At 35.2% G+C, this 25,358-nt stretch overlaps 1 protein-coding gene across 1 annotated transcript in view; it reads left to right on the forward strand.

Moving 5' to 3' along the window:
* The window catches only part of VPS13C (vacuolar protein sorting 13 homolog C), a 252,418-nt gene that overhangs the window by 49,638 nt on the left and 177,422 nt on the right, over nt 1-25,358 (forward strand). The window contains exons 7-16 of the mRNA XM_007958262.2: nt 1,707-1,772; nt 2,041-2,150; nt 7,786-7,845; nt 12,274-12,333; nt 13,141-13,221; nt 14,620-14,677; nt 16,812-16,939; nt 21,196-21,302; nt 21,885-22,056; nt 24,103-24,165. Of these exons, the coding sequence (XP_007956453.1) occupies nt 1,707-1,772; nt 2,041-2,150; nt 7,786-7,845; nt 12,274-12,333; nt 13,141-13,221; nt 14,620-14,677; nt 16,812-16,939; nt 21,196-21,302; nt 21,885-22,056; nt 24,103-24,165 (905 nt within the window). The remainder of the gene's footprint in view (nt 1-1,706; nt 1,773-2,040; nt 2,151-7,785; nt 7,846-12,273; nt 12,334-13,140; nt 13,222-14,619; nt 14,678-16,811; nt 16,940-21,195; nt 21,303-21,884; nt 22,057-24,102; nt 24,166-25,358) is intronic.

The raw sequence follows: 25,358 nt of genomic DNA on the forward strand, positions 1-25,358 counted from the left end.
GTGGAATTTTTTTTTTTTTTAATTGTGATTTGGGTGAAAGTTTACAGAGCACATTTACTTTCTATACAGTAGCTCACATACACTTTGTCTTGTGACATTGACTACAATTTACCACAGTGCAACAGCTCCCCTCCCACTTGCTCCTCATAGGTACCTCTTCTTTGTGTCCTTCCCTCCCATGCACTCCTGGCCCCTGAGCTGTCTCCCTGTACGTGCATAGGACTTCTATTCTCCCATGATTGTTCTCTCCAAGGAGTGTATCTACCTAATGTAAATGTTCACCTCATATTCCTGTCTTCTGTTTGTCTGGAAGCCACAGAAGTGGGTTCAATTCCAGACCTGAAGGGCACCTACGGGCCATAGTCTCAGTGCTTCCTTCAGGCTCTATCAAACCAGCAAACCTGGTCCCTCCCCCCTTTTTTTTAAATGATTTTGAGTTTTATTCCACATTATTCTCCCAAAATGTGGAATTTTTTATTCATTTGAATAGATTGTGTTTTGTGTCCAGATATTAGGATAATCCTGTTCTAATGAAACCTCCCACCTGGTGGCAAGACAATTGCAAACACTTCAAATACAATGTTATTATTGCTTAATGGAAATCTGTGTAAGATGTGGAGGTAGATGGCTCTTGAGTTATTTAGGGGAGTTGAGGAAGGTTTCACACTGGCAGTAGTGCTGGACCTAAGATTTGAAAGCCTCCTAGGAGTTTGCCTGGTAAAGAACTTTGGGGAAAGTAATCCAAGGTCAGGAATAACAGGTGTAGCGGCATTACACATTAGAAATATGGCTTATTTTGGGAAGTTATATAAATAGCATTTCTGTAATACCCATTGCAAGCATGAGTGGCAGGAGATAGAATGGGACAGAGAGATAGGGTTTAGACCATAAGAGGATGTTTTGTGTTATACAAGCCCATTTTGATTTTATCTGGCAAAATGTAGAGAGCCTTTAAAGAACTTTGAACAAGGTACAAGGATCTGATTGATATTCAGAAAAGATCAATCTGATAGCAGTATAGAAGGACATGAGGGTAAAGACTGGAGACAGAGAGACCATACGGAGTCTCAAAGTTAAGACTAGAGGTGATCTATGGTAGCCAGTTGCATATGAAAATGTGGAACTTAAATAAGACTGGTGTTGGTTAATGCTTTGAGATGAGATGGTGCCAAATACAAGATTATGAGATTTTGAAGCTAATTTTAATGTACAATTTTTTTGTATTCCTTATACCATAAAGCAACTAAAGAATTTTGCCTATGAGAGAGAGAGTCATCTGTCTGCATCCTACTCATTCATTTCATTTGTCTTCCTGTGTCCCCACCACACATTTATTAAAACTTTTCTCTTAAAGTTTTATATTCTGTCATTACTACATTTCCTATATTTTGGTAACATTAATATTAAAGTGAAACTTTATATTGTAAAAGTCATCAGTATTAAACAGGACAGTATGTATGGATATTTCATCCAATTTTTGTATAATTGCACTTGCCAAGTTACTTTCTAGATTAAAGAAGAGAACTGTTTTATAACCAAAGTTTGTGAACTTGTGTGTGTATTGAAATACAGGCCAGTTTCAAATAAGATAAGGTGAATTGTACAAACATTTGCTGTCAGGAAGAATTCTCTTGTTTTCTTTTCTGTTCTCTCGTCTGCTAACTTAAATTTTATCCTTTTCTCACTAAAATGCTTCCACTGAGAAGGACGTAAACGTAAAAAGCACAAAAAACATTTTAAGAAACCTTTTAAAGGTCTTGATCGCTCAAAAGGTAGGTAAAAGTAGCTTTCTATGCCATGTGTTATTTATACACATTGCAAATAGTTTTCTGTCTTAGAAGGTGAAATGATTATTAGATTATACTCTTACTTCAAAAATGCATTTTACATTGGAAATGCTTATTAAATATAAATCTAAAATAAACCAAGGACTCTAGAATGTGCTTTAATTTCCACTGAGTAGTACCTCACCTATCCTTTGGTCATTGGTTATGAGTAATTTCAGTTCTTTAGCTTGTATTTTTCTATTTTTTTTAATAGATAAGCCAAAAGAAGCCAAAAAAGATACATTTTTGGAAAAATTGGCCACTCAAGTAATAAAAAATGTGCAGGTGAAAATCACAGACATTCATATTAAATATGAAGATGATGTAAGTAATTTTAGCATATTGTCTAATTTAGTAATTACATGTGTGTTTTATTATGTTAGTGATTTCTCTATACATAGATTATTTGTAGCCAATTTTGAATCTAAGACTGATTCCCGCCCCCCCCCCCCCCCCCCGCCCCATGAGTATACCACCATATTTCCTTTCCTGTGTTAGGCTAGTTTCATTGATTATTTATGTGCATAAATATACCATAAAATGATCATATGCTCCTTTCTAAAGCTAATATAAGAGATTTTTGGATTCTCTTCTGTTACTTATTTTGCAGTTTGTTTACTGCCTTACAGCTCATAATGTTACAACTTTAAGAAACAAATTTTGTCTTTTTACTAAAAATGTTCTTAATTCTGAGCAGTGATTGAATAACAAATGATAATGGTAGTAGACAGGTCACTTGACTGCTGGTCCATTTTCTTTACATTCCACCAGTTGAATTAAACACCCACACTCCTCTCACACATGTGAACAATAATACATTTAGAAACGAAATCTCATTTATAACCAAAAGTTTAACATCAGTTAATTAAGAACTATTTTACTGATTAATTTTTGTTAAAATGTAACAAATATTTTGAGTTTAATATGCACTGCTTTCTTTTAAAGTTTGAAACATATATAAGCAACCTTGATTTTTTAGTTTACTTAAAAAATTGGAAATATTACTGCATCTCTGCCAAATTTTTTTTTTTTTAAATTACTTTAAGTTTGCATTGAACTAGAAGAACACTGACATATAGTTTCTTTTCCTTTCCTGATAAATTTTTTGTGCAGGTTACTTGCCAGTAAAATACACTTCTAGTTTTTGACAATATGCAATTATCTCTATTTTGAACTGACTATATCTCTTGGCTCTGTGGAGTCATTAAACAGAATTTTGTTGATGTATAAATGTCTAAAATTCTAATTCATAAATATCTTTGTGTATAACAAACTTAGGAAAAGAAAAGGTACTTAACACATCATGGAAGTGAAAGAATAATTGTTTATATAATGTTACATAATGGTGTATTGATGAATGAGAACCTCAGTATGAACTTAAAAGTTTTTATTGACCAAGTATAATGAGAAAGATACATTATTTCTGTCCCTTCAATTAAAAAAGAAAAAAAAATACCAGAGATACACAAGAGCTGGATAAATAATATCAGTTGTATGTAAATTGATGCCAGTGACAAAATATATTAATATATTCTGAAAGGAAAATAATTGAAAAGTACAAAGGGATCTTATTTGTATCTTGCCTTTTATGATCTAGTAAGTTGGCAATAGTTTGGGGTGCGTGAGGAGTTGTGTTTTAATTAAATTCCTTCTGAAACAGGCAGAGAGAACTTGGAAAACCAGAGGAAAGGGAACCAAAAAGGCTAGTGTTTATTTAATACACTGTTTATTCTCAGCCTGTTTCCAAAACAGATACCAGCTATAAAAAAATGAGTAAAGGAATAAAGGAAAACATTTTTTCATGAATCATTATTTGTTGTTGTTGTTGTTGTTAGGTAGGTGCCATTGAGTCAGCTCCGACTCATAGTGACCCTATATACAACAGAATGAAACACTGTCTGGTCCTGTGCCAGCCCCACAATCCTTGCTATACCTGAGCCCATAGTTAAAGCCCCTGTGTCAATCCATTTCCTTGAGGGCCTTCTCCATTTTCGCTGACCCTCCGTTTTACCTGGCAGGATATCCTTCTCTGGGGAATGGTCCCTTCTGACAACATGACCAAAATGGGTGAGACGAATTCTGGCTATTCTCATTTCCAAGGAGCATTCAGGTTGCGCTTCTTCCAGGACAGAATTGTTAGTACTTTTAGCAGTCCATGGTACTCTTAGCATTCTTCTCCAGCACCACAACTCAAAAACATCAACTCTTCTTCGGTCTTCCTTATTCATTGTCCAGCTCTCACATTCATAAAAGATGATTGAAAAATACCCTGGCTTGGGTTAGGTGCACCGTAGTCTTCAAGGAGACATCTTTGCTCTTCAGCACTTGAAAGAGGTCTTTGGCAGCAGATTTGCCCAGTGCAATATGTCATCTGATGTCTTGACTGCTGGTTCCTTTGGTGTTGATTGTAGAACCAAGTAATATGAAATCTTTAACAAGTTGTCTTTTCTCCATTTATCATGATGCTGCTTATTGGACCAGTTGTGAAGATTTTCATTTTCTTTATGTTGAAGTGTAATCCATACTGCAGACTGAAGTCTTTATTTAATCTTTGTCAATAAATGCTTCAAGTCATCCTCACTTTCAGCAAGCAAAGTTGTGTTGTCTGTGTATCGCAGGTTGTTAATGAATCTTCCTGCAATTCTGATGCCATGTTCTTCTTCATATAGTCCAGCTTCTTGGATCATTTGATCATCATACAGATTGAATGAGTATGGTGAAAGGATGCAGCCCTGATGCACTCCTTTCTTGATTTTAAACCACGCAGTATCGCCTTGTTCTATTTGAACAACAGCCTCCTGGTCTATGTACAGGCTCCTGATGAGCACGATCAAGTGTTCTGGAATTCCTAATCTTCTCAATGTTATCCATAATTTGTTAGGATCCACACAATCCAATGCTTTTGTATAGTCAATAAAACACAGGTAAACATCTTTCTGGTATTCTTTGCTTTCAGCCAAGATCCATCTGACATCAGCAGTGATATCCCTTGTTCTGTGTCCTCTTCTGAATCCAGTTTGCATTTCCTGAAGTTCTCTGTCAATATACTGCTACAACTGTTTTTGAATTATCTTCAGCAAGATTTTACTTGCGTGTGATATTAGTAATATTGTTTGATAATTTTCACATTCTGTGGGATCACCTTTCTTTGGAATGGATACAGATAGGGATCTTTTCCAGTCAATTGGCCAGGTAGCTGGCTTCCAAATTTCTTGGCACAGACAAGGATGCCTCTAGTGTGTCATCCATTTGTTGAAACATCTCAGTGGGTATTCCGTCAATTCCTGGAGCCTTGTTCTTCACCAATTCCTTCAGTGCAGCTTCAACTTCTTTCTTCAGTACCATTGGTTTTTGGTCATATGTCACTTCCTGAAATGGATGAACATTGACCATTTCTTTTTGGTACAGTGACTCTGTATTCCTTCCATCTTCTTTTGATGCTTCCTGTATCATTCTATATTTTTCTCATAGAATCTTTCAATATTGCAACTTGAAGCTTGAATTTTTTCTTCAGTTCTTTCAGCTTGAGAAATGCCAAGCATGTTCTTCCCTTTTGGTTTTCTAATTCTAGGTCTTTGCACATTTCATTATAATAATTGACTTTCTGTCTTCCTGAGCTGCTTTTTGAAATCTTCTGTTCAGCTCTTTTGTCTTGTTATTTCTTCCATTTGCTTTAGTTACTCTCTGCTCAAGGGCAAGTTTTAGAGTCTCTTCTGATCTCCATTTTGGTCTTTTCGTCCTTCCCTGTCTTTTTAATGACCTTTTGCTTTCTTCAAGGATGATGTTCTTAATGTCATCCCACAATTCCTCTGGTTTTCGATCATTACTGTTCAATGCATCAAATCTATTCTTTAAATAGTCTCTACATTCAGGATGGATATAATCAAAGTTGTAGTTTGGCTCTCATGGATTGGTTTGAATTGTTTCCAGCTTCACTTTGAACTTGCTTATGAGTAACTGATGATCTGTTCCACAATCAGCTCCTGGCCTTGTTTTGTCTGAAGATACTGAGATTCCCCATCGCCTGTTGCCACAGATGTAGTCAATCTGGTTCCTATGTGCTCTGTCTTGCGAAGTTCACATGTATAGCCACTGTTTGTATTGTTGAAAAAAAGTATTTTTAATGAATAAGTCATTGGTCTTGCAATATTCTATCATGTGATCTCCAGTATTATTTCTGTTACCAAGGCCATATTTTCCAGCTACCAATGATTCTTCTTTGTTTCCAACTTTCATATTTCAATCACCAGTGATAGTCAACACATCTTGATTGTGTGTTTGGTCGATTTCACACTGCAGAAGTTGGTAAAAATCTTCAATTTCTTTGTGTTTGGCTTCGGTGGTTGGTACATAAATTTGAATAATAGTAGCAGTAACTGGTCTTCCATGTAGGCGTATGGATATTATCCTATCACTGACAGCATTGTACTTCAGGATAGATCTTAAAACATTCTTTGTGATGATGAATGCCATGCCATTCCTCTTCAATTTGTTATTCCTGGAATAGTAGATCATATGGTTCTCTGATTCATAATGGCCACAACCATTCCATTTTAGCTAACTAATGCCTAGCATATTGACCTTTATGCATTCCATTTCATTTTTGACAACTTCCGATTTTCCTAGATTCATACTTCATACATTCCGTGTTCTGATTATTATTGGATGTTTACAGCTGTTTCTTCCCATTTTGAGTTGTGCCACATCAGCATGGAGGTCCTGAAAGCTTTATTCGGTCAACATCATTAAGATTGGCTCTACTCTGAGGAGGCAGCTCTTCTCTAGTTGTATTTTGAGTGCCTTTTGACCTGAGGAGCTCATCTTTTGGCACTATATCGGACAGTGTTTCAGGGCTATTCATAAAGTTTTCCAGTAGTATATCAGATAGTGTTTCACTGTATTCATAAGTTATTCACTTGGCCAGTTCTTTGAGAAGCAGATGGCCCCTTCCTTGTTCCAAGTCTGTGTTCGTCTGGAAGCTTTGCTGAAACCTCGCCACCATGGGTGACCCTGCTGGTGTTTGAAATACTGGCAGCATAGCCTCCAGCCTCACAGCAACACGCAAGCCACCATAGTATAACAAACTGACAGATGAGTGGTGGAATCATTACATATCTGATATTGATTAAAAATGAGATTCGTAAAGTCATTTGTGGTTTTCAATTGTAGCAGTATGTATTTTTCCTGTTTGAGATGTGTTCATCTTGAACACTGTTTAGTCCAGGTTGGATTATTTCAGACCATTACTGTTTTCCTCCTCTCCCTGGTTTTCCTAGTTTCAATCATGACCAAAAATGCTATTTTTAGACATCTTTATGATGTCTAAAACAATTTCACTCTATACATTGTGGTACAAATAAGTACTGTGTATAAATTAATGTAGGCATTGTAGATAAAAATAGAAAAGAATTTTACCATTGAGGGATATTTAGGCGAAGAGATTGAGGAAATTAAATATTAACAATCCAGATATTTTCTAACAAAGCATTTTGGAAGTATCAAGGAAATGAAGGCTTAAATAGACAGTTCACATTCCAAGTGTGAGAAGCTTAAATGTTTTCTCTGATTTAATGGCATTGTTATTTGGCAGTATTATTATCTGTAACACATGGTTTTATTATCTTTGAAGAACATCTCTAAAGATATATCTCTAGTGACTGTCCCTTTTCAACTATCTAGAAAAGAGTCCGTTTAGTCATAGTTATTGAATCTTCTCATGTCTAAAAAGAAAATACTTCCTCTAGGAGAGGATCATATTGGTATAGTAGTAAGGTACCGTTACACTTACACAATCTGGATAATCCCAGCCATAGCCTTCTTCCCCTTTCCTTTCTACAATCCTGTTGAGTTTTGGGACTCTTAAACATGGTGATTCTTGCCTGTAGAATAACATGATACTGGGACACGGATTAATTCCCATTGTCAATATGTTGTAATATCACCTTTTCTTCTTTGATAGGTCACTGATCCGAAGCGGCCTCTTTCATTTGGTGTCACAATGGGGGAACTTAGTCTGTTGGTAATGTTGGCCTTATTTCAAATTTCTTTGAAACCTAGAATGTGTTACTTCAAAGTCATAGGGTAAATTTCCTAACATTAGCTAAATTAGCTATTATATATTTTATTGTCTTGCTACAGTTTCTAGAAGTTCAAAAATTTCAGTGATGTTGTTGTCATATTTTCTAATTCTTTTGATTTATTTGCATTTAAGAAATGCCAAATTATCAATATCAAACATTTTGAAAAAAGTTAAAAACTTAATCTTAAACATTTAGGGAAAATAGGTGAAGATAGATTTCTATAGAGTTGTATACTTATGCTTGGTGTAGGCAGATGGAATTTGCAAATAGCTTATACATGTGTTTATGTTTTATGTGCATGAATGTGTTGTATGGGTAGAGAGTTGTGTATATTCAGTCAGGAATTTTTTTTTTCTTATTATGAACACTTTCTTATTAGGAAACATATTTTTTGGGACATAGGATTAAGAAAAATACCAAAGTTAGTTCTTTTTGGCAGAGAAAAAGATGCAGTTCATTTATACATTTTTAAAATTCAGGACAGTGAATGATAAATCATACCAGGTACAGGTTTGTTTTGTGATTATATGGAGAGGGCCCAAGTAGTAAAGGAAGGGGGTAGAATATGAAAGAGAGGTAGATTAGCAGAGACACAGAAAGAAGACTCAGTTACATGAAAGCCATAAGAATGATAGAGCATACAGAAAGTAGAGACATACATTGAGTTGAAGAACAAAGCAGAGAGTAGCTATAAAGAAAAAGAGAGAGCTAGAGAAACATAGGAAAGGGAGCCAGAGAGGCCAGTGCTTATTTAATATACTGTTTATCCTCTGCAAGTTTTAAAAATTAATTTGAAATTGCTTTGAGTGGAAAATAAATATATAGTAATACCTTATTTAAGAAACCATGATCTATGCTCTGAAGGGCAGAGAGATTATTGTTCCAGAAAACTTTGACTAAGAATAGTGGCCATAAGTCAGCATGGTATTTGACTGTGAGGCAGAAAATATCTAAAAAATACACACAAAAGGAAAAGAGAAGGAAATTAAAATGGTTCACTACAAAAAATCAACAGAACACAAATACTGACAGTATTGGAGGACATGAGGGAAAAAGAAGGCATGTTACCCACTGCTGTTGAGTTGAGTTTGACTCATAATGACCCCATGTGTACAGAGTGGAATTACTCCATAGGATTTTAAAGGCTATGACCTTTCAGACCTGGCAGATAGTGTTGGCTAGTCTTCCAAGGTACTACTGGGTGGGTTTGAACTTTTTTTTGACAAGTAGTGGCTGAGTGCTTAACTATTTGTGTACCCAGGGACTCAACCAAGGCATAAAATATGCAAAAACCAACTAACAAGATGGGAAAGTAAGTCTTTATTAGTAATTGCTGTGAATGTAAATAGACTAAACGGTCCAGTGAAAAGGCAGAGAGTGGCAGAATGGATAAAAAACAAAACCCAACTATATACTATCTATGAGAGACAAATCTTAGACTCAAGCATATAAATAGTTTGAAAGTGAAAGAGTGGTAAAAAATATCCCAGGCAAATAGTAACCAAAGGTGAACTGCCACAGCAATTTTAAAATCAGGCAAAAATCTGTTACAAAAGACAAAGAAGGACATTACATAATGATAAAAGGGTCAGTGAATCAAGAAAATGTAGCAATTACAAATTGTGTGTGTGTGTGTGTATACTTACCATCAGAGACTCAAACTATGTAAAGCAAACTCTGACAGGATTGAAGGGAGAAATAGCTCTACAATAATAGTGGAGACCTGAATATACCACTTAGAATAATGGACCAAACATCTAGAAAGAAGATCTAGATGGACTATTCTTCAGGATAGACTGTATATTAATTAGGTCGTAAAAGAAGCCTCAATGCAGTTTCAAAACTGAAATCATGCAAAGTATTTTCTTCAACAAACAGTGGAATGAAATTAGAAATTAACAACAGAAGAAAACTGTAAAACACATACTTATGTGGAAATTAAGCAACACATTATTAAACACTATTAAATAACCAATGGGTCAAGGAGGAAATCAAAAGAAAAATGGGAAAATACTTAGAGTTGAATGAAAATGAAAGTATATCATACCAAAACTTAGGGAATGCAGTGAGGACAGTGCTTGGAGGGAAATTTATAGCATTAAATGCCTGCACTTAAAAAGACCAAAAAACTCACTGCTGTTGAGTTGATTTTGACTCATAGTGACTCATAGGTCTATTTTATAGAAGTGCCCCAGAGGGTTTCCAAAGCTGTAAATCTTTACAGAAGCAGACTGCTGCCATCTTTCTCCTGTGGAGTGGCTAGTGGGTTCAAACTGCTGACCTTTTGGTCACTGTGAATCAGTAATCTAATTCTACAACTAAAGGAACTAGAAAAAGAAGAGCCAACCAAGCTCAAAGCTACAGGAGGAGGGAAATAATGTACATCAGAGCAGAGATAATTGAAACAGAGAATAGGAAAAATAATAGAATCGATGAAATGAGAAATTTTTTTTAAAAGATCAGTAAGATTCACTCACCACTACCTAAACTAATAAGGAGAGAAGATGCACATATTTAAAATCAGAAACTAGAAAGGTGACATTACAACTGACTGTACAGAAATAAAAAGAATCATAATACTTTTTGTATATTTGTGATGATTAAGTGAAATAGGCTCAGTTATTTTCTGCTGTTCCCACTACAGTGCCCCTATAGTGACTATACTATAATGGCAAACCTACTTTTTCTTGTATTCATTCCATTCCTTTCTCCATCTTTCTGTTTACAATATGATTCTTTTATCTCCCCACTTCTTATCTGGATCCCATCCTTCCCCATATGTTTAGGAACCATTCTCCCTCCCCTCTTCCCTTTCCTTCTGTCAGTGTCCCTCTTTTCTAAATCTTTTAACTTTTCTTCCTTGCCACTGCTCTATGCCTTCCTCTTTCCTGTTGCTCTGACAACAACTGCATGTAAACATTGAAACCATTCAAGTTTCTTTTTTCAAGAAAATAAAAACCTCCCTGGAACCTTCCTCCCACTCCATCTGAGCCCCATCTAACTACTGCCTTGTCTATCTCCTCCTCTTTCAAACCAAACATTTTTTTCCCTTATTTATTTATTGTGATTTGGGTGAAGATTTACAGAGCAAATTCACTTTCCATACAGCAGTTCACATACACTTTGTCTCATGACATTGACCACAGTTTACCACAATGCAACAGCTCCCCTCCCACTTCCTCCCCATAATCACCCCTTCCCAGTGTCCATCCCTCCATGCACTCCTGCCCCCTGAGCTGTCTCCCTGTGCATAAACAGACCTTTTCTATCCCATGATTGTTCTCTCCAAGGAATGTATCTACCTCAGGTAAATGTTCAACTCATATGCCTGTCTTTTGTTTGGCTGCAAGCCATAGGTATGGGTTCAATTCCAGACCTGATGGGCGGCTAGGGGCCATAGTCTCAGTGGTTCCACCAGGCTCTATTGGACTAGCAAACCTGGTCCCCCACCCCCCCTTTTTTTTTTTCTCCAAATGATTTTGAGTTTTGTCCACATTGTTCTCCCTCTCTATCCAGTATCTCCTACATAGATCCTCTTCCAAGTCATTGACATTGGTAGCCGGGCATCATCTAGTTCTTCTGGTCTCATAGTCATATAGGCTGTAGATTGGATGGTATATCAGTTGCTAAGACTGATTGTATCCATGAATTTTTGGTTTTCTTCATTCTTCTTTGCTCTGGATGAGGAGAGACCCATTGTTGCATCTAGATGGTGGATTTCAAGCTTTTAAGATCCCAGTCGCTACTTGCCAAAGTAGGAGGTGGAACAATGTCAAACCAAACATTTTTGAGAGAATTTTCTACCTTTACTATTCCACTTCCCACTGACTGCCGACCCACTGTACTCTTGACTATATTACTTCACTGTTAACAGTTCTAACAAGTTCATCAGTAACTTTCTTGCTGCTAAATAACTTTAGCTTAGTTAATCTTGTGGTGGTATTTGGTATTGTTTATCATGGTGTTTATCATGCTATGGTTTCCATACTCTCTTGATTTTCTTCCTATTTCACAATAACTATTTTACTGTTTTTTAAAGTGTGGACCCTTTTCAATAGCTATAGGCTGACTGGCTGTTTTATTCATGCCTAATTCCTTCCATTGTGCACATACACAGTACGTCAGTGATTATTTTATGACTGAGTGAATGAATTAATGATGAATAAACTCAGGGTCAAATTAGAGCCTCCTCAATTCTATTTTCACTGTTCTTTCACTTTTGTTATATTAATACGTGAAGAAACAACTAACACTAGCCAACATTAGCTAGTCGTCTCTTCTTTCTAAGATTTTCTTTACTATGGTTTATAGATATTGGCGCACTTGTGTGACATTAAGACCGCATTATTCTCTCTTTTTCCTTTCAGACTGCAAATGAACACTGGACTCCATGCATATTAAATGAAGCAGAAAAAATTATTTACAAGGTATTATATTCTGTTACAATAAAAATTTCTTATTAGTTTCTTAGATATAAATATTTGTACATTTTTTTAAGCCAAACTGATGTAGCAGAACATGTCATTAGGGTGTGAGTTAAAAGCTAGGATCTAGTTTCAACTCTGCTACTTACTAGTTGTGTGACCTATTGTAATCACTTATCATAAGCTGTTAGCTTTAAGTTTTTTACCTATCAAGTAAAGAAACTAGATAAATAATCCCAAAATGGGATTTTATGGAGCATTAGTAATTAAGAAAATATTAGACTGGCATATTAAAAATAGTCTCTGTTCAAGTAAGATTATTGGCTAATGTACTAAGCTGTGCACAGTTAAACAAATATGTTTCATTTTGTTTTAAACTACAGGACTTCATAATGCTTTAAATATGCTAATAAAGATTTTGAATCTCCAGGAGAGATATATCATGTAATATATACTTTTCCCACCTTGTTGCTCAGAGAGCACCCCATTCCCTTGCCTGAAACAGTCCTTGATATCTGGTGGAGGGAGCATGTCTTTCTTATTAATAAGCAAGTTATTTACAGGACCTGTTAAATATGAATTGTCAGTAAGTATTTGATAATTAGATGAATGAGTCCTTTGAACGTAGTGTTCCTTGAAACAGTTTAGCAAATATCAGATTTAATGAATTGTGTAATATGAATGTATTTTCCCATTATTTTTTTTACTTTAAGAGTTCAAAATACCAGTTAAATAATTTTGAATAAATTTTTAATATTGATTTATAATTTCAATGTGTTAGTTGCTTGACCTCTTCTTTCTTTTTTGTAGCTTATACGACTTGATAGTCTTAGTGCCTACTGGAATGTAAACTGCAGCATGTCTTACCAGAGATCAAGGGAACAGATCTTGGTAATTTCAGATTATACATAGAAGGGCCTACTCCTTAAATTTATTTAACATGAAAAATCCTTAATAAGGACAGGTAGCAGTCATTTAGCTTGTATATAACTAAATCAGAAGTGTGAAACACATTTCTTGTAATTCTTTGTTTTTGAAAAAGCACTTTTGTTTTTGAAGACCTTGGTAAATCACTCTCTAGACAATGGTATGAGAATACTATTAGTAATGTTGTTGTTGTTCCATGCCATTGAGTTGGACCTGACTCATAGAGACCCCTCCTTGGGTTTCTGAGGCAGTATTGCTACGGAAGTAGATTGCCTGTACTATTAAATTAAAATTGTGTTTATGGTTTTTTACACTCATTTAGTGGCATTCTTGTTACATTGTGTATTTCATGTGACAGTGATTATTTTATAAAAATAGTATTGCAGAGGAGCTCTGGTGGTGTAGTGCCTAAGGCATTTGACTGCTAACCAGAAGGCTAGCAGTTCAAACCTACCAGCCACTCCTCAGAAGGAAGATTGGGGCAGTCTACTTCCATAGTAATACTGCCTTGGAAACCCCAGGAGGGATTGCTGTGTGTCGGATCTGACTTGACAGCAGTGAGTTTGGTTTGCTTGGTTTTCTAGAGAAAGATGATGCTTTTTAAATCTAAAGAATATACCCTTGACAAATGTTTTAATCATTTGTGATAATGATTTCCTGAATAGAGATAGAGTAATTCAAGACATCAATGTGTTTGGCCAATTTTAGCCAGGTTTATTTATTTAGAGGAGAAAGAAAGAAGTTTAATGTTCTAGTCTGGATTAATTCTGAGGTTCTGTCTCTTATCTCTCAAAAAGATACCGTAACAAATAATTATTGACTATGATATGTTTGAGGAGCTCTGGTAATGTAGTTCCTAAGGCACTTGACTGCTAACCAGTAGGATGGTGGTTCAAACGCACCAGCCACTCCTCGGAAGGAAGATTGGGCAATCTACTTCCATAGTGATACTGCCTCGGAAACCCAAAGAGGGGTTGCTATGAGTCGGGTCCGACTTGATGGCAAATAACAACAACATGATATGTTTGAGATAACCAGTTCATATATGTTTATGTGTATGTTTTTTTTGTTCTCCCATAGCAAAGGGGAGGGGACACGGTGCTATAATGTTTCTTAAAAAAAGCCTCACTGCCATCGAGTCAGATCCGACTCATAGCGACCCCTCCCTGGGTTTCCGAGGCAGAAAATTGCTTTCATATCTTCATTATACATAAATATATCTGTATTTACCTAAGTATGTTTTTCTTATTGGACTGCTAGTTACAAAAAGAGTTATAAAGTTTTTTTTTTCTTTTTTCCTTTTTTTTGGGATGATTATGTGTGAATTTCCTTTTTCTTTCTCATTTAATTTTCTTTATTTAGGATCAGCTAAAAAGTGAAATTCTTACAAGTAGCAATAGACGCCCAAACCATCAATACAGTAAGTAATGATAAAAGTTAATTTCGTGTTACCGGAAGTACAGAATCAAATATCTTATTTTAATATATTTTTCTGATAAAGTTACTTTGACAAAGAGAAAAGAAATGTATTAATTTTATGCCTTAGTTTTATGATACAGCATATTTGGTTAGTAACTCATATTGGAGGTTTAAATTATAACATGGACATTGCTGGAGAATGAGAAAGAGAGATGGGCTGTGGCTATGGTTTACTCCCAGTAGCCCACCTCCTTGGCCTCCATGTTTTCTTCTTACCTTATTATTGTCTAATTTGTCTTAGGAATTGGATTTTTTTTTTTTTTTAAGTAACTAAATTTCTGAGATCTTGATATTTGGTCATTAGGATGCTCTGGCAGCATAGTGCCTAAGGCATGTGACTGCTAACTAGAAGCCTGGCGGTTCAAATCCACCAGCCATTCCATGGAAGGAAGATTGGGCAATCTACTTCCATAGTGATACTGCCTCAGAAAACCAAGGAGGGTTGTCCATGAGTCAATTCCGACTTGACGTCACTGAGTTTGGTTTGGTTTGGAGTTTACATGTCATTGTTGCAATGGAAGAGAAACCCACCACTTTAAAGATTTCTTAAGTGAGCGTTTTAACTTCTTGGCAACCTCACCTTTATTTTTTTTAATAGATTGCTAATAAAACTATCTGCTTATGTATTTTTTTTGTCCCATCTGTTTTCTTCATTTCACTTCCAATCTAAAGAAACTATTGGTTTGTTTTTATTTAACACACCTTTCTTCTTTATAATCATTCCCAGCTTTCATGTCCACTTTCTTCCATAGTCTGTATTACTCTGGTTCACTGTTGTTTTCTTATAGTTAATGCCGTTGGATGATGGCTGACATTTTCTCTTCAGTTCATAAAAAAACCCCAAACCAAACCGGTTGCCTTTGAATAGATTCTGACTCATGAAAATTTCATATGCATCAGAGTAGAACTGTACTTCATAGAGTTTTCAATGGCTGTGACTTTTTGGAAGTAGATAACCAGGCCTTTCCTCCTAGGTGCTCAGGGTAGATATCAGTCCCCAACTTTTCCAGTGCCTAGCTGTTTGCTCCACTCAGGGACTCTGTTGTTGTTGTTGTTGTTGTTATGTGCCGTCGAGTCAGCCCTGACTCATAGCGACCCCTCCTTGGGTTTCCGAGGCAGTATCACTACAGAAGTAGGATTGCCCAACCTTCCTTCCGAGGAGTGGCTGGTGGGTTTGAACCGCCAGCCTTCTGGTGAGCAGGCAAGTGTCTTAGCCACTATGCTACCAGAGCTCCCCTGTAGACCCCTGTATTTGATGATGACAAAGATTTCTAGTGTTGTTAGTTTGTGAAGCATTTAGTTTCATTGTTTGAAAGAACTAATTCAGAAACATCAACAATTTCATGTTCAAGCATTTTCTGCTTATAAATAACCTGTATGTCAGTTAAAACTTTGTATAATATTACGTGAATTATAAATGCCATAAGATACCACAATTTAGGTAATTTTAATACTATTCACAGTTAAAATTTATCATTTTACTTGCCCTTCCTATTATGTTTCATAATAAACCTTTTCATACTACTATTCAACTTACAGAATATTTTCTTCAATTGATTGTAAGATTATATATTGATAAATCATTTTGAAAATTGAAAATTGTGATTTTCTAGATAATAGGAATTTTATTCATGACTCTGTTCCTAAGTTCTGCCAGTAATTAAATAGGACAGATATTGATAAAATTTAGTTTCTTTTCCTTTTACTGGTACTTTAAATGAATAATAAAATTATTAAATTACTTGTAGCAAGGAACAGAAACCAAATTTTATTAAGACTCTGGATAGTGAAGAATACATTCTTTTTATATGTTTTCTGTATTTCTTAAATAGATAAATAAGGCACCAGGTTCTTCCCTGCAAACTCTCACTTTAACCATTGAGTTTGACAGTTGTCATTATGTAGATGAGTGGATGTTTAAATGTCTTTTGGTAGTAGCTTTGTTACATATATTTTCGATCATTTTTCTTTACTTCCAGAGTAACAGTGTTCTCATAATGATTTACAAGAGTTCATATATAAGGACATATAAACATTATCTAAACATTATCTTATGTCTTCCCATGTGATTTAAGTTTTCCAGCCAATATCAGCTTCTGCAAAACTCTATATGAATCCTTATGCAGAAACAGAGCTCAAAACACCCAAACTTGATTGGAATATAGAAGTACAAAATATTGCCATTGAGTTGACCAAACCTCAGGTAAGATTTAGTTGGACATTTCTAGCTTTGATTAGCCTTGAATCTTGGCTGCTTTTGTCTTTTGTAGTTATTTCTTCTACTTCAGTGCTTTGGTAGTTCTTTTTGATTGTTATATAAAAAATTGAATTAAAATTTTTTTAAAAAAAGTAAATAAACTTCACCTTAAGAAATAACATCCTTGGAGACTTCTGGTAAGATGGAGGAATAGGCAGACAAGCAACATAGACCCTTTTCAACAAAGAAAAAACAATTGACAGAGATACAGAAGAGAATCCTGGAGCCCTGAGCTTTGAAAGGAACTCTAAAGAAGTGGATTAGGCAGAAACCAGTGGAAAAACCTGAACAAAAACAGGACCTTTGAATAGGCTCTGTTTGCCAGTGTTGGCAAGGACATATGAGACGTTGACAACAGGAAAGGAGACAGGTGGTGAGTGTATAAGTGCTGTCAACTAGTGAATAGAGGAGCACAGCACAGTACCCTGCCTGTATAAATAACTTACAAACAAAACAAAGAAAATGAAAATTGAGGGCCAGTCACTCCAACATATAATCACCAATTAAATATAAGCACAAAAACGTCACAATGCTTCAGAGACAACAGAGCATCACAGTACACACAAAGAAGCAGGAGAAACAAGGGACCAGGATATAGACCCAAAACACATCCCTGAGGAAGATGCAGCATTAGAACTCCCTGAAGGAATTCAAAAGAATTATATTTAGGTATCTTCAAAGGATTGAGAGATAGACCAAGGAAAACACAGACAAAACCCTAAAAGAATTTTGGAAGAAGAGACAAGAACAAAATGACAAAATCAATGAAAAATTAGAAATGATTCTAAATCTTCAGATAGAAATCCAGAAGATTAATGCTAAATTGTCACAAATAGGTAACACATTGAAAGGGCAAAAGAGTAGAACTGATGCAATGGAAGACAGAACTAATGAGATTGAAGACAGATACCTGAATTCTTCTTTGGAAAGGAATCAGTCAGAAAAAAGATCAAAATAAAATGAAGAAAGCCTAAGGTTCATGTGGAATACCATCAAAAGGAATAAGCTACGTGTCATTGGAATTCCAGAACAGGAAGAGAAAAATGTAACCACTGAGAAAATTGTCCAAGATTTGTTGGAGTAGAACTTCCCTGATATGATGAAAGATGAGAATATATACATTCAGAAAGTCCATCGAACCCCAAAAAAGATAGACCCCAAAAGAAAAACACCAAGACATATCATCATCAAGCTCACCAAAACCAAAGACAAAGAATCATGAGAGGAGCATGGGCAAAATGAAAGGTTACCTACAAGGGGCAACCAGTAAGACTAGGCTCGGATTTCTCAACAGAATCCATGCAGGTGAGAAGACAGTGGGATGGTGTATATAAAACACTGAAAGAGAAAAATTTCTAACCAAGAATTATGTACCCAGCAAAATTGTCCCTCAAATATTATGGTAAAATTAGGACTTTTCCAGATAAACAGAAATTAAGGGAATTTGTTAAAACCAGACCAACCTTACAAGAGACGCTAAAGGGAGTCCTTTGGACAGAGAAGCAACAACAGCCGACAGCAACTGACCATTAACACACATGATGATATAACCCAGAAACCAACCCAGTTATGGAAGTATCCAGAGTAAATAAGCCTACAAGATTGTAAACAGGTCACCAGGCACACCAACCGACAAATGAGGACAACTACAAACCAAAAAGAGGGAAAAAAAACTGTCATTACAGAACCTCTAGATGGTAGGGAAGTCAAGACAACTATAAGATAGAATGGCCTGTTCTACACTAGGGGAAGAAAACTATAAATCACTGGGTAACCTCAAAGAAAAATGATAAACCTTCAAATCAAAATAAAAAAGAGGACCAGCATAAATATTCAGCAAATACTAAAACAATAGCAATGAAGGAAATGATAACATGATTCATAAAAAAACGAGCTCAGCATAGAAAATTATATGGAACAAAGAAATCAACACAAGGAGAAAGCACAGGACAAAAATGACAGCATCAAATTCATATTTGCTGATAGTTATATATCTGGCAAGGGACTTATCTCTAAGATTGATGGAAAACTCCAATGCCTCGACACCAAAGGAATTAACAATCCAATTGAAAATTGGGCAGAAGATGTGAATAGACACTTCAACAAAGAGGATATTCAGGTGGTCAGCTAATACATGAAAAAATGCTCACAATCATTGGCTATCAGAAACAGGTATCAAAACAATAATGAGATATACTGTCACACCCCAGCATTGATGGCGGGGTTCAGTGAGGCAGATAATAACAAATGCTGGTGGGGATGTGGAGAGATTGGGACTCTCATACACTGCTTGTGTGACTGTGAAGTGACACAACCACTGGAAAGCAATATGGTGATTCCTTAGAAAGTTGGAATTGGAGATATCACTTGACCCAGCAATCCCATTGCTAGGTATATGTCCTAGAAAGGTGAGAGCCAGGATAGGAACAGATACGTGCATGCTCATGTTCATCACAGCACTATTTACAATAGCAAAAAGATGGAAACGACCTACGTGCCCATCAGTGGAAGAGTGGATGACCAAACCATGGTACATACACATAATGGAATGTTACGCAGCACTAAAGAATAATGTAGAGTCTGCAAAACACTGCATAATATGGATGAACTTGGAGGACATTATGCTGAGTGAAATAAGTCAATCACAGAAGGACAAATATAGTATTAGTTCGTTGTTGTGGAGAGTCAAGGAGAGGTTTATATATGGAGGGAAACTTTCTTTGTTGGTTGTCAGGGATGGGAGGGGAGGGAAGGGAACGCTGCAAAAAAAAAAAAAAAAATGCATTGACCCATGTCACTTTAGTTTTGTTTATCTCACTGTACATAAATTACATTTCAATTAAAAAAAAAAAATAACATCCTTCATTTTATCTGGTCTTTTTCTAAATGATGGAGTATCTTATCAAACTGTAGTGAATAACTTTATTTCCATTTTGATAGAAGAATTTAGTATGTTTTTCCTTCTCCTGTTTTTAGTAGTAGACTCTTTTATATTAAATGATATTTACCTAATTGTTAGAACAACTGTATTGGTAGCTTTTTTCCATTATTTGTTTCTCAAGCTTGATTATTAGTCCAGAGAGTTTGCGTAGTGGACTTGGAGAAGTGCAAGTGAAAGGAGGGAGGCCATTTAGCTAATTGAACTTCTAGACATTCCTGTCCAATTAAAAAAATAATGCAAGTCATATATGTAATTTACAATTTTTCTACTAGCTACTATAGACTAAGATTGAGGGAAAAGTGAAATTAATTGTAATAACATTTTATTTAACCTACTATGTCTAAAATATTGCCATTGAAGCCTGGCAGTTCAAACCCACCAGCCTTTCCTTGGAAGGAAGATTAGGCAATCTACTTCTGTAGAGATACCTCCTCGGAAACCCAAGGAGAAGTCGCTGTGAGATGGGTATTGACTTGACAGTGGTGAGGGAGAGAGAGAGAGAGAGTAAAATACATGAAGTATTTTACATCGTTTTTTCTTAACTTAAATTTTTGGTATCAGAGGTTTATTTTATACTTACATTTAAGTTCAGACTAGCTACATTTCAAATGCTTAGTAGACACATGGTAACCCTTAGGTAGAATTACATTAAGAAAAATTAGAGAGGGGGAAATTCTCTACTTGCATATTTCTTTCTCTTGCCCACAGTCTTATTAGCTGTTTTTTTTTTCTTTCTTTTTTTTAACCTTCTATTTTATCTGATCTATAGAGTTACTTTGTTACTGGCAATCTAGATGGGTGCTTAAGTAACTTTCTTGCTTTAGTTATGCAGCAATTTTCTGGAGCAATTTGAAAATCAGCTTATAGATAGCTATTGCTGTAATAATGATCTGGAGGAAAATTACATAGCTTTAGAAACAGGTATATTCCATGTCAGCAGTTAGAGGCCATATTTCATTGTTCCTAAGATGATACTTACTTCACATTTAAGCATGTTTAAAAATAGAGCATGTATTATTATTGGTGGTATGACAATTTAATTGACAGTACCTTTTACTTTTGTAGTGTAATGTACAAATAATGCTATAACTTACAATTAATGGTGCCTTAAATTAGATAAAATAAAGTATATCATTCTATTACCAGGCAACAATGATATTTATTGTTAAGGAAATTTAGAGTCTCCCTAGACTGAAAATCAATTATATTTCGTGTTTATCATGTGTGCAATGTAATAAATATTTTGTTTTTCTTTTGATAGTACCTAAGTATGATTGACCTTCTGGAATCAGTGGATTATATGGTTAGAAATATCCCTTATAGGAAATACAAACCTTATTTACCACTTCATGATAATTGTCGACAATGGTAAGTTAGAATTCATTTATTTATTATTTATTTTTATGAGGAACATACACTCTTTTAGCCAGGAACTCTCAGAGTTAAGAGACCTTTAGAACCATCTAATCCAGCCACCTTTTTTTCTAAGCAGAAAAGATAGGGATATCTTTTATACTCTCATGTCACTTTTTTCCAGAAACATTACCTCTTACATTCTTGTTCCTACGTTAGTTTCAAATTCTTAACTTAGCATTCAGGACTTTGAAACATTTTTTAAAAAGTCTTTTGCCCTTCAGTGATCCACATGGAATCAATGTTATTGATTAATAACATTAATATTAATGCTGTTAATTTCCTGCAACAAGCAAATTTGTGTTTTTATCATTTTGCTATTGTCATGTTCTCTTCCTGGAATGGTTTACTCCTATTTCAATCTGTGTAAGTCAGAGAGTTGTGCTGAGAATTGAAATGCTGTTATTGAACTCTTACAGGAAGACAGTTAATTAGAACAAAAAATATTGCTGTGTAGATCTAAAAATTCAAAGTGTTTTTCCTGTCTTTTCTTTCACCTTTATATTCAAATGTTCTTTAACAAAATTTGTTTTGCAGGTGGAAATATGCAATTGATTCTGTTCTTGAAGTTCATATAAGAAGGTATACCCAGATGTGGTCATGGAATAACATAAAAAAGCACAGACAGTTGCTCAAGAGTTACAAAAATGCCTACAAAAGCAAGTTAACTCAGACTAAAGTCTCAGAAGAAGTACAAAAGCAAATTCAGGTATATTTTGAAGACAATTATTTGGCTAATCATCCTTTTTTATAAAATCTGATGAAATACTTATATTGATGGAAGGTTCCTGCATTTAATTTGGATCAAAATATAATTTTAGAAAAAAGAGAAGTGATCTCTTTTTGAGAGAGAATTTTAGGGGAAAATGGAGAGTATTTTTTTTCCCAGTTTTCCCCTGCTTTCAAAAAACCTACCCCCTCCCGGCCCTAATTGATAGAGTGAGATTATTGTAAACTATTTGAGGAAGTGTGTCTGGTTTTTGTAATATTATTTGGAAAATCGTTATCAGAAATGTTCAAATGTGTTTTTATTATTAGTTAGATGTATCTTACTTGCTTGATTAGTAAAAGTCCCATATTTATATATGGTAGTGGCTTTTTTAAAGCATTCAAAATATTATTTATAGAAAATGGCTTTACTCCTTCAAATAAGAGAAGTGTTAGTTACTCCCTTTTAAAAGATAGAAAAATACACATTGAATACATAATTTGCTTAATGTTGCTTAATCTGGGTTACAGAACTATTTCTGTAACTGATTCATAATGTGAAAAATGAGTTGAATTTCTGTTATTCTGAAATATATGGTGACTACCAGTATTATTTTAGGAAAATTATAGGTACTGGAGTTAGATGGATTTGGATTTAAGTGCTGATTTGGCTACTTACCAGATGTTCTCATGGACACAAGTTTCTTAACCTCTCATGTCTAGGGTTTTCATTTATAAAATGGAACTAATACCTTTCTCATGGAGTTGGGAGAATTGCTTGAGATAACACATAAAGCACCTGGCACACAAGTCACCCAGTAGATGTTAGGTTCCCTCATGAGTCTGAATTGACTCTATGGCAACCACCAGCAGCACCCACTTCTATGTAAATTCCCCAAATCATTTCTTTAGTGAAATGATTTATTTGTTGATTTGCAGAATTTTACATTCTTAAATTCTGTTTTCTTCATAATGGTGTTTTAAGTACAGTAAGGAGCCCTAAGGTATTTTACCGCTAACCAGAAGGTTGGCACTTAAAACCCACCAGCTGCTCTGTGGAAGGAAGATGGAGCAATATACTTCCATAAAGATTTGTGGTGGTTGTTGTTTTGTGCTGTGGAGTCGGACCTGATTCATAGCGACCCCTTGTTGGGTTTCTGAGGCGGTATCACTACAGAAGTAGATTGCCCAACCTTCCTTCTGAGGAGTGGCTGGTGGGTTTGAATGGCTAGCCTTCTGGTTAGCAGTCAAGTGCCTTAGGCACTATGCTACCAGAACTCCTTCATAAAGATTTACTGCCTTGAAAGCCCAGTGGGGGCAACTATGAGTTGGAATCAACTCATTGGCAGTGGGTTTTTTAGTACAATGATTGTAAAATAATTTAGGGAGAGTCAGAAGTAGTAACTATAAGAATAGTACCTGAAACAAGTCTCCTTTGCAAATATTCTTGTTTTCCATGTACATATATTACCTATGAATGATAATGTCTTATGGAAAAATTACTATTTTCATACTGTACTTAATAAGGCTTTACTTTAAAATAAAATTATATTTCCTTATTGTAAAAATTAAAAAATTTCAAAGCCAAGCATACATTCAGATGTATACTTACACTTTCATTAGATCACAAGTATTGTTAATGGACTTGATAAACATAAAAATCATAGAAGAAAAATTTTTTTCACAGTCTACTCGTGTAGTGATATTGCCTCGGAAACCCAAGGAGGAGTCGCTATGAGTCGGATCTGACTCAACGGCAGTGAGTTTGGGTTTTTTTTTTTTTTTTTGTAATGATTATTTTAAGGCACTCTGGTGGCATAATGGCCAAGTTATTTGGCTGCTAACCAGAAGGTTGGTGATTTCAAACCTACCAGCTTCTCTGTGGGAGAAAGATGAGGCAATCTCCTTCTGTAAAGATGTACAGTCTTGGAAATCCAGTGGAGGTTGTTACGAGTCAGAATTGATTCGATGACAGCGGATTTTGTTTTGTTTTTTGTTTAATAATTATTTTACTTGTTAACAGGTATCTCTTTGTTTTTTTTAATAGGACTTGGAGAAGAGCCTTGATGTTTTTAACATAATTTTGGCAAGGCAGCAAACACAAGTTGAGGTAATATTTTTAGCAGCTGATTTTGTATTTTAAATGTTAATACCACTGCTTTAAACTTCAGATCAAGACTCTAAGTTTCGCAGTTGGGAAGGTGCTGAGATTTACCTAAGTGAGAACAAGGTTGCGTTTTTATTGCTTAATTCAGTCTCAGGAGAAAATAAACTGGAACACTGGCAAAAAGCCACTAACAGGAAGGGAACAAAAACAAAACAATTTGAAAAGATCCAAAAGAAAGTATATGAAAGTCATTTGTGATACAATCAATTTAGAATGCAGCTGTTAAGATTTTAGGATATAGGCTCCTAGTTCTTTTTTTTCCTCATGCATATATACCTGCTTGTTTATGTTTTTTATCCTCCTTTTCTTTTGCTTTCTCTTCTTTTGTTTCCTCTCTAATCCCTCTCTCTTTCTCATTCTTCTTCCCTTTCTTTTTTGTCAAAATTGGAATTAATCTGTTTATAATGCTTTTATAAGTGCCTATTTATCTCTCTTGGTACCTTGTGCTTTTCTTTCCATGTCTTTTCTGTTATTCTGTAACGTGGTATTTTGAGTAGCTGAAATAATAAATTACAAGTTTAAAACATCTATTAAAGAAAAATTGGAAAATATATATCAGCAAAAAAAGAAAATAGAAATACCTCTTATCTACTGAAGGTAATTACTGTTATAACCTTGCTGAATACAATTTTAGCCCTTTCTCTGGCCATAGATTTCCATATACATATTCGTATTTTTAAATGGGATTAAAGCATATGCACTCATTCATTCATTTATTTATTAGATACTCATTGGTGCCTATTGTGCTAGCATTAAGTGTATGGACTCCAATCAGATGGTCTGGATTCTAAACCCAGCTTGGCCTTCTACTAATTGTGTTACCTTGGGCCTGTTATTTAACATCTCTGACTCTCAGTCTCCTCATTTGTAAAATGAGATTAATTAATAATATTTGCATTGTAGGGTTTGTGAAGGGTAAATGATAATTCATGTAAAGCACTTTTATTATTATGTGCCTGACACAGTAATTACTAAATTAGTCATTTCTTCTTTCTCCTCCTCTTCCTATTTCTCTTCTCCCACCCACTTCTTCTTTTTGTCCTCCTTTCTTCTTCCTCTTTGTTTTCATCATCATCACCATTATTTGCATTGAGGATATAGGTATGCACAAAACAGACAAAAGTCCTTTACTTTCT

Source organism: Orycteropus afer, unplaced genomic scaffold, assembly GCF_000298275.1.
Source record: "Orycteropus afer afer isolate SDZICR_OR568_19922 unplaced genomic scaffold, OryAfe1.0 scaffold00015, whole genome shotgun sequence".
Taxonomy (NCBI): Eukaryota; Metazoa; Chordata; class Mammalia; order Tubulidentata; family Orycteropodidae; genus Orycteropus; species Orycteropus afer.